The sequence below is a fragment of the Brachionichthys hirsutus genome, chromosome 10 (assembly GCF_040956055.1).
Source record: "Brachionichthys hirsutus isolate HB-005 chromosome 10, CSIRO-AGI_Bhir_v1, whole genome shotgun sequence".
Taxonomy (NCBI): Eukaryota; Metazoa; Chordata; class Actinopteri; order Lophiiformes; family Brachionichthyidae; genus Brachionichthys; species Brachionichthys hirsutus.
The window spans coordinates 6,537,889-6,548,967 of NC_090906.1; the positions used below are offsets into that span (position 1 = coordinate 6,537,889).

Here is an 11,079-nt window from a genome sequence, read left to right on the forward strand (position 1 = left end):
AGATAGATAATCTTGTTTCTTGCTCAGACTGTGCAACATGGAGCGGTGGAACTAACATATTCAAGCGAGGACTGCTTGACTGCAGTGATACAGCATCTTCGATCTGTCTAGGGAATAAAGCCTCAGGCTTCCACCATAGTGTATTAATTCAAATCCTTTCTTAACTCTCTTAAGTAGGTCATCTCTCTACTTGTTGCTTCATTCAAAGATACTGTTGGTCACCAATACTGTTTCAAATGGTGTGAGAACTGTTTCCTTTTGCTATTTCTTTGTAGCCGACCGCTTGGAGCCTTCCAGCCAGACTTCAAGCTGGGTTTCGCCGTCGCATCTCCGTCCACCAGCGATTGGTTCCCATTACAACCTAAGTGACATCCAGAATATCAGACGAGGAAGCAGCACTCAGTCGCTCCAGATGGACTACAGAGTGATGGGGCATAGCGACGACAGAAGCCAGGAACAGGAACAGGAGATGGAGACTAGAGCATTCCAGTGGGAGAGGATCGAGTCGGGCAAGTGGGAGAGGAAACTTATGGTAGCCGGCGAGGAAAAGAGGCAAAATGGCAGCGACGTGGAGATCACAGGAAACAGGAGCAGAGACACGGGGGTACATCAGGACCACAGAGACCATCAGGAGCTGCGTGGCCGTGACAGCTGCGAGGACAGCGCCGCTCCTGTTTATGAGGAATACCACGCGTTCAGCCACGACCTCAAGCAAAATGAAGACACGGAGAGTCTTTACGACACGCTTCCCCCAACCCGACCAGCCTACGGTGGATACCCGTCAGACCCTCCGGATGTCAACCTGCATCCGGCTCAACTCCTGCCCCCACTTAGAGCATGGGACTTACAGACGGGGGAGTGGAGGGGGTCTCAGGAGGGTCGCAGAGAGCTCAGCTCTGGCGGTCCGGCAGGTCCCGGGGACGAGCTGGAGAGACTATTGAACCTGGTGTCGCTTCGAGCCAGGAGAGCCACACGAACAGACAGAGCCTCAACCAGATCTGCACCCACAGACTGGGATGGATTTCAATGAGCACACTGGACTGTTCAACACAATATTCCTCCATGAATTAAAGAGAGACAGTGATGCTCAACGATTATAGAGGATGTTCAGGATTCTGCAGCATCGGCCCACGCACACACACACACAAAAAAAATTACCATATATACCTTTATCTAGCATTATTGATATATGCAAACACGAATCCAACACTAATTATCCTTGATAAGTAGAGGAATACAAGGAAAACTGTTTGTTATTTGGATGTTTTCACCCGCGCTGCATGACAGTTAGCAGAGATTGGCTGTGAATCAATGCTATGACATTTATTATTTATAAAACCACGGGAGAGCAGCATTTATTAGCATCAAAATATGAAAGAATCCAGGCTCTTTTCATTTTAGGCTATGTACATACTGTATGTAATCGGGTATTGCAAGCACCCTTTCTTGAATCATGCATGTACAGGCGTTAGTTCAGCGATGGAACACATCTCTTCTATTTTTATTGACAAATGCTGTGGTTTATTTTGGAGAGAACAAACATCCCAGATGTTGCTTCAGGGATACTATCAAGATCATCATTAGTGGATTCTGTCTTTGTTTTACCCAAAAATATGTATTTTTCTGATATGTTCATTTGTTTCGTTTCTCTGCAAACATCAGGCGCATCTGGCTCATATTATTATATGATCCAGTGCAGCACTTCAGTTCAAGCTGCACATGTTTTTATTTTTACTCGATATAGAAACTCTATAAACCTTGGATTTTACTCTTTGTAAATTATTTACCTTGTACATATTACCAAAACTGAGGTTTAAGCAAGACTTAAAATAGAATCAAGCTCACTTTGCACCAGGTTTTAACATGTGACGTGAATTTTTTGACCTTATGTTCTAAAAGGCTTACAAAATTATGTGTAAATTAAGCCAAGAATGCAGAACCACTCACCCAAAACGTGCACAGTTGGCTGCCGTACTGAAAACGCAGTTTAAATGCTGTTCTCACATATGCAAAAAAGGGGAATCAATGGCATTAAACTTAAATGTTAAGCAATTGGCGACCCCTGACGGGACAAACCGAAAGTACAGTAGTAAATTTTATGCAATGATGAAACAGAAAGTTTTAGTTTTAGCGAAACATGATCAAGACTGCCGAAAGTATTGTGATTCTATACCTCAATCCAGATCCACTTGAAAAAACATCACATGTCTGACTGAATATCTGGTGTAGGAATTACAGATTGTGAAGGAAACACTTGCACCGACCAGCTTTCATCTTTTTCCTACCCTACATCTCCTCGTAAACATGTGTTTGACTTTAGAAAGCAATGAATGCCTTGTGGTGTAGAGAAAAACATGCACGTTCAGACAAATCAGACATTTCTGTATTTCATCTACCTTGATAAAGATGCACCACTGTGACAACTGCCAAGTCTCTCTCACCAAAGCCACCAGGCTGGATATTATTGGAGCAGTAAAAAATAAAAAGACAAACCAAGAAGATTCTGTTGAATCTTATTTTCTTAAAAAATTAAAAATCTGCAGCAGCTGGAGTGTTGTGGCTTTAGAAAAAACCCAGCTAGGACCCATTCTGGTTACACACAAAAAAAGATTTTATTCTCAAAAACAAAAAAGGTTGTTTCTGAGAGCTGCCACGTGCATGGAATAACAATCATCACCTGAAAGGGAAAAATAAAGCTCTCTAATTGGACATACTCTGCACAATTGCCCCAATGGATTTCATTGCACCCTATTTCGTGGCTGTTGCACTCTCACTCAATAACGGACCAATTTCAAAGAATTGCTATTCCCATTAGTCACTTAGACACGAAAACATGGGGAAATAGGGTTTAAAAAAAAATTACATTAAATGATAGTAGACAATTCAAGGTCACAGTGGATCCCTAAAAACATACAAATCATTCGATAAAAACTCATCTTGCTGAGAGAATGGATCAGTTTGCAGTGCTACTGAAAAATACTATATGGAGAAAGCCCATGACGTGGGTATGTAAAAACAAAAGTCATAGCCACATACTGTCAGCTCACAACAGATCCTTAAGTAAGCATAGAGCCATCTCATGCCTTCATGTCCCACAGTACAGTCCGTTGATCCGCTTCACACATTCCTGCTCAGCTCTCCTCTGAGTACCGTAGCTGAAGCCTGCCCCAGTTTATCCCAGACAGAGACACATCAGAGATGGGTCAGACTAACACATGGAATAATCCAAAACATCCACACCTGTGGTGAGCTCTTTACAGTTTTCTTTTCACGTGGGCTGAGTAGACTGCGGGATGCTGGAATGGAAGCTCGCCCTGAATACTGTGAGAACTGACGAACGGAACCGCAGCTTGGATTTGAACCTGGAAGCTCAGTAATACGAATAAACACGGTAAAGAGGCACCCCAGCCGTCTCATTTTAGAGCTACAGCTCACTGCCATGCTGGGTGTTTCAGCACTGGTGTAGATGTTTTCGCTTATCACAAGAACTTTGAATAATAAACTCCAATCACACAGATTCATCGTTTTTGGGAAATGTAAGCGGCTTTTGTCTTAGCGATGGGGAAGTGGTGCGTCGTAGCAGAGAAGCGTTGTCTCAGTGAAGGATATGACAGCAAAAACACCCATGAAATATCGAATCCTATCATTTAATCACTTTTATCAAGCCTCTTATATATTTGTCTTCCCTTTCTGGCTGGAATCTGGGAGGTTCGTTTAGCAGAGCTTACCGTCATCGATGTCCTGCTCAGACGTGAAAGTGTCTTGTGGAAAGTTTGGAGCATTAACTGTACGATCAATCAAACAACAGATTTTATTTTTCAAGTGATTAAAATGGCTGTTCAAGACTTCGGCTGTAGGGTCTGTTGGTCTGTTACTTTTGTCATTTTCTTTTGAGCACCAGATTTCTTTGCCGAGTCGAATCGATGCACCGATTGTTTATGATGCATTTCTAAAAGCAAGTATCTGAGATCTGTGGGAAAAATGGCTGTGATTCAGCCGTCAACCACACATTGACGATCCACAAATAAAGAGAACAACAAAGTGGCCTGAGGACGCTCTCCCTCAGCTACAGGACTGTTTCTCCAACACTCACTGGGACATTTTCGACAGCGACAACCTGCAGGAATGTACAGACACTGTACTTTCCTACATCAAGAACTATGTAGACACTGTCACAGTCAATAAACAGATCCGGGTTTTCCCCAAGCAGAAAACTTGGATGACCAGTGAAGTGCAGGCACTCCTCAGACTCCGGAACACCGCCTTCAGGTCTGGCAACAGGACCCTCTACAGCGAGGCCTGGGCAGACCTGAGGAGAGGCATCAAGGGGGCCTACAAACGGACGATTGAGGAGCACTTTGCCGGGAATAATCCAAGCAGGATGTGGCGGAGAATTCAACATATCACCAACTACAAGAACAACAACCAGGTGACTGAACGGTGACGCCTCGCTGGCAGAGGAATTAAATCATTTCTTTGCCCGCTTTGAGGCCGACAGACCGGGCACGGTCACACCCCACCAGCCCCCCCCTCCTGCAGAAGCACACTGACACTTCAGGAACACGAAGTGCGACGTGTGCTGAGGACTGTAAACCTCAGGAAGGCTGCAGGGCCGGACGGAGTACCTGGGAAGGTACTCAAAGCCTGTGCTGATCAGCTGACCGGGGTTTTCACCACCATCTTCAACCGCTCCCTGTCACAGTCCATCGTCCCAGCCTGCCTGAAATCTACCACCATCATCCCGGTCCCCAAGAAGTCGGCCATTGACAGCCTGAATGATTACAGGCCTGTTGCACTCACGCCTGTGATCATGAAGTGCTTCGAGAGGCTGATCGATAACCACATCAAAGACACACTCCCCCCCACTCTGGACCCCCCCACCAATTCGCCTACAGAGCAAACCGCTCTACTGATGATGCCATCGCCACAGCGCTTCACACTGCACTGAGTCACCTGGAACACCGGGGGAACTACGTGAGGATGCTTTTTGTGGACTACAGTTCAGCATTCAACACAATAATCCCGGACATTTTAACTGTTAAACTCTCCCACCTTGGACTCTCCACCTCCATCTGCACCTGGATTAAGGACTTCCTGTCTGACCGCACACAAAGGGTCAGACTCGGCTCCCACCTCTCCCCCACCGTCACACTCAACACCGGCTCCCCACAGGGATGTGTACCGAGTCCGCTCCTGTACTCTCTGTACACCTACGACTGCACGCCAACCCATCTCTCCAACGCCATCATCAAGTTTGCTGATGTCACCACCGTGGTCGGGCTCATCTCGGGTCGGGGACGAGTCGGCGTACAGAGATGAGGTTGACAAACTGGTGGCGTGGGGTTCAGTGAATAACCTTTCATTCAACACCACGAAAACTAAAGAACTCATCCTGGACTCCCGGAAGCGCAGCCCAGACCCGGCTCCACTGACCATCATGGGAGGCTGCGTGGAGAGGGTCCACTCCTTCAAATTCCTGGGCAACGACCTGTCCTGGTCTGCAAACAACACGGCGGTGGTGAAGAAGGCCCAGCAGCGACTCCACTTCCTGATGGTGCTCAGAAGGAACGACCTGGAGGAGAAGCTGCTGGTGGCCTTCTACAGAGCCACCGTGGAGAGCATCCTGGCGTACTGCATCACGGTGTGGTACGCCGCGTGCACAGCAGCGGAGAGAAAAACCCTGCAGAGAGTGATCAACACAGCCCAGAAGATCACCGGCTGCTCTCTGCCCCCCCTGGACTGTATCGCCGGCTCTCGCTACCTCAGCAGAACAACAAACATTGTCAGAGACTCCTCCCACCCTGGACACACCTTGTTCAACCTGTTTCCCTCAGGACGGCGCTACAAGTTGCACAAGAGCAGGACAAACAGGACTTTCCCGAGAGCCATCAGCACTCTGAACAGCAACCAGGAGTAAACAGGACAACTACTCACCATGTGCAATAACAAATGTATGTTTCTCCTATATGCAAAGTACTGGACAATCATTACATGCACTGCTGATCACTTTAAATGTGTGTCATTATAGCCTGAAATTACTTGAATTGTCTGTTATCACTTGAATTTATGCGGTTATTAGATACCAGACGGAGCAGCGCTCCTAATCTCATTGTGTAGCCACTATGCAATGACAATAAAGGCTTTCTATTTCTATTTCATAGCCGACCCATAACAGAACATAAGGCATCTTCAATTATTGGATGCTACAAGGTCTGCTGCTGGCAAGTAGAGTTGCATTTCCCAATGTCCTCGAGCCACATGCCCAAAAGGTGACCAGTCATTAAATGCTGATTGGTGCCAGAAGGTTGAAGGCAGTTAATGGTCAGTGTGGACCGTGTCTACGCTTTAGGGGACACATTGAGACACCTTTGTGGTTTTTGATTACTTAGCCTCCTTCTCCACCTCCCACCGCTGCTGATTTGACACACACACACACACACACACACACACACACTGTCCTCGCTGGCATTCGACTCCCCTCTTTCTAAACAGTGCCGGACTTATTGTCTGCCAAAACAGGAGTCACTTGACATTCACTCATTCCCCCCAGATCATATTTGTGTTTCAGTTTTCCTTCTCATGAAACACATTCTATGCCAAAGTCATGGTAAGGAGGTTAATGCTGTACTTGACATTGACATTGACATAGATATTTGACACTCACCCACTCTAATATGTTGGTGTTGTGCACTGAATACATTTGTGACAAATATTTATAAAGATTTCAGGAATCCATCTTATCCTTCACATTTTAAGGCAACCAGCGACAGCAGTCTGTTCACAACAGCAATCAATTTGTCACAGTAACTGCTACATATTTTGAAGAGAGAACCCCATTTTTGATGGAAACACTTCATATATCTTTCAGTGCTTGCCAGTTTGTGTCAGTGCAATAGATGGAAATAGCTCATAGTCAAATGTTGCCTGGCTTGTTCCATTTCTTTCCTCTGCTGCAGGAACCATGAACCACAAAAGACACAAACCGGTTCAAGGCAGAACTCGAGGGAGGTGAATTTCTATTTTCTTCATCCCGACCAAAAATGCATGCATTGCTGTGTAAAATCACGAGACATTCTAAAATCCTAATTATTTTTCAGACTCAAAGTAATCAGCTTGTGTCGCTCCCTGGTGCGATTGGCACATTTGTATTTCTTCAACCCCCTCCCCACCTGTCACAACAGGGCAACACAGAAAATCAAATTTTTACCAATTAGCATAATATGCTAAAGTCATCTCAAGAGAGAAGTTCAATGGGGCATGTCAGCTTTCTTTCATTCTACCATCCATTTTTTTATGGTAATCCATCTTTCAATTTGTGTCTGTTCTGGAGAAAAAGAAGAGTCATTACCCAAAGGACAAGCATCCTTACGGGCAAAGCCTTACATAACAGGCTTCGCACGGTACACACTGAATCAACAACAACATAAACAACACCCCAGATAGCAACGCTTCTGTTTTCTGGTCAAAAGCAGAGAACTACAAGCGACTTATTCACCCAGATTCACAGTTTATTACCATATTAGTCTGACAAGGATTATGCAATATGGCCCAATAAATCGCACACTCTATCTGGCACTCTCTCGAGGTAACCGTTCTGCTTGTTTAACATATTCCGGGCATGCTGACTGCCCTAGTGACAAGCACAGGGGTCAAACCAAAGACAAATATGTGAAGCATGTGAGGGAAGAGACACAGAAAGCTACAAACAAAAGTGACCCACTGCATCAGAGCAAACCGATGAGGACCTGCCAGTCCATTTAGCTCTGCTGGCTTTTCATTGAACCATCTGGCATTTGCACCGCGGAGTCGTATAAGCCACTTACAGTATAACCTCATTCTACCCCCACACTTTATTTGTCTTTTCTTTTTTTTCCTCTTAAGTGATGTTCCTCCAGATCTGGCTGGACAGCGCAGAAGAAGAGAAGCGATGGACAGAAGGATGAAAGAACATTACATAAAGGGGGAGGCAAACAAAAGATAGCTCGTGTAAGACAGGTGAATGACGAGCAGAGAAGTGGGAAAAGTAAGAGAGATTACCATTCCCTAGTTCCTGCTTATTGAGGCATGGCTGTGTGGGTGCTTGTAAAGCCACGCTGTTCTCTGTAACACGGAGATTAAACACCCAGCCAGACCTAATCTGTGTGCCTAACATCTGCCTCTGATGACATGCGCACATGCATGCACACAGACACGCAAGGACAGGGGCACGCATTCACCTACATGACCGAGATGTTTACACATGCACTCAGGTTCTCAAGCAATTTCACCTCATACATTATTCATGGGTGCTTTAATCTTATGATTATAATCAGACACAATATGCCTGGATTGCTGAAACAACGAAGGGGCGGGACATATCGAACAGCGAGGGATCACATTCATGTATGGCGGATACACGTTCGTGTCAAAAAGAAAGCTGTCCACTCACTGAGCAGAGGACGATGTGCACAGACTCCTTCTTTCTGGAAGAAAGGGCCATTTTCTGCAGACTACACGAAAAGCAAAGGAGAAGATTACAATGCTCCACAGGTTGCTATATGATCTTGGAAAGAAATGCTGCTTTAAACAGCTGAGACAGCATGATGGCTCAAAAATGCTGTGAGAAATTTGGATTTATCATACACCTTCGTCAAGAGTTCAGCTTTTCATCTGCTTTATTTCTGACAGAGTGCTGAAATCAGGTTTCAGTGAACGGGGTGTCGACTCCAAAGTGTGCTTTGATCAGCGTGGGTTTACGTGCTCACCAGCAGGAAAAGGGACTGTATTTGCTGAAATTGCTGCATCTATAAGATTTTTTTTCTAAGGTGTTTGTTGAACTGTGCAAGCATGAAATGCCTGTGGCGTTAACCTTTATAGTCCATCTGATGACTCGAATATAAGAACAATTATAAAGCAATAGACTGTGAGACTGGACCTGTGAGGCAACTGGAGAGTTCAAATCGCTGGCAAAATTCATTTCTGCTGTTCCATCCACCCAAAAAACAATATTCATAATTGTAGAGCAATGATATTTCATGTCACTGCAAACCTGATGCTGGAGTAGATTGTGCCTTTGCAAAGGAAAATGTAAGATGGGCATGCACCAAAGTGGCCCCTATAGGCTCTCCGACAGCTCATCTGTCCAATATCTGACAACCTAGACGGTGCAGATAAGCATTTGGACTGGTTTAGGTTCTGGGCCGGGCCACATTTACTGAGTCATCTTCAGAATTAAAACTGCTAAAAAAAAAAGAGAATATTATTGGAATTGCTATCACGGATTGTGAAAACAGAGCTGGTGGACCCCAGAATGCAGAGATGGAGGCCAAAAATAAAAAGTTCAAACAAGTGTACTGTAGAATGCTCAGGAAAGTACACACACACACACAAAAAAACATCTGTCAATAAAATAACTAAAGCTCAGCCTAGTCCACAGCCAGGACAGTTAGCTAAACTTGAGTGCCACTCATCAGGACACTGAGTCAGACCAGTCAGGCTATTGAGATGTTTCAGTCTGACTCAGAGAATTCGAGTAAACGACCAAAGAGTGACATTTGCAGCAATCAACCCATTCCACCAAGGATAAATACTGTTCACACTCTCAACACAAACAGCAGGCCTTTCTGTAGTAACACTCAAGATAAATCATCCACACACAAGGATTTAGCCGAGGCATGATTAATGTTTTATAAACATCCGCGAACTATTCGCATGCATCGTTTAATGATCACTAGCTTCATTATAATAAGTTGCAGCTTAACAAACATTATCTGGAGAGAATGCTCCTAAAGACTGATGCATTCCTGTGCTTCAAAAGGTGTAATTTAATAAGTTCCAAAGATTGTTTGCTTGTTTTTATTCATGAATGCAATCCAAATAGTTACACTTGTTATACCATTAAAAATACTCTTACCAAGATAATAAACTCAATGGCATTAATATAGAATTGTCAGGCTCAATGTTATTTCTTCCCAATACTTTTTTATTCGTGGCACAAACTGGTTTCAGCAAAACTCTTGAGGGAACTGTGACTCAGAGAGTAAGCTGACAAATAAAAAATAAATAAATAGAATATATTGTCCTGTATTCAGCAGAGTCTGGCCATGGAAGGTGCATTCCTGGTTCCTGAGGACAGCATGAACACCAGATGTTGCTGATTTCTCAGATCATCAACTACCCCCGTTCCTGCTCTCACCCCTGTTATAAGGTATTATACTAATAAATGAGCGCTTAAGGTTATTTAAGGATCTCTCAGAGAAGGCAAACACTGTGTTCACATAGTGAGACACATGTGAATCACGCAGCCGCCCTAGTCAGCACAGCTTTATCACGGCTTCACAGATTTCAATTAGTGGATTCCATTGGTCTTCCAGTTCTGTGATATCATCATGAATTCATTCGGTTCCTTCAGTGTGTGTGTGTGTGTGTGTGTGTGTGAGCGAGTCTGGCCGACCTTACAGCCAGCGCTGCTTCTAGTGGAATTTATCAGCCCCGCTTTGAGGCAGATTCTGGGCTGCTCTTATCTGTTGGAGCTGCTGTGCTCGAGGGCATCCACGGTAGCCAGTGCCAACTGCAAACAGTTGAACAACTGCATGGCGCTGGCCTCAATGTGTCACCAGCAGAAGTGACAGTATTGATGAAATGTAAGACCGCAGGCTCTAACGGGGCGTTTGACTGTGTTTCTGCCACCAGTTACTCACATTAAGGGATGGTCTGGATTAAACTGCCAAGCTTCGACTGTGTAAAGTCCAGACACCGGAAATAGCACCCTTGAGGAGACATGGGCACGCGTCTCAAGGATATTGGTTCAATAAATTGGGTGTTGTGCCTGTAAATGTAAATGCCCAATTATAGAGCTCCATCTGTTTTACCTTTGCTTCGGAGGTTATGTTTTTTTTTTTTTTTTTGGCAGGCATTGGTTTATTTGTTGATTTTGTTTGTTTGTTTCTTAACAGACTTTCATGACAGTTGATTGGAGTGTCAGACGTGTTTTGCAATGGATCCAGATTTCTTTTACATATGAGATACACCATTTACAGTTATTCCACATACAATATACAGGTTTAGCACCTGGAGTTTTGATGATGACATGAAACATAC

General features: G+C 44.6%; 1 protein-coding gene across 1 annotated transcript in view; it reads left to right on the plus strand.

The window, feature by feature from the left end:
• The window catches only part of LOC137900463 (protocadherin Fat 3), a 52,935-nt gene extending 51,905 nt beyond the window's left edge, over nt 1-1,030 (plus strand). The window contains exon 52 of the mRNA XM_068744554.1: nt 247-1,030. Within this exon, the coding sequence (XP_068600655.1) occupies nt 247-1,030 (784 nt within the window). The remainder of the gene's footprint in view (nt 1-246) is intronic.
• The last annotated feature ends 10,049 nt before the right edge of the window (nt 1,031-11,079 follow it).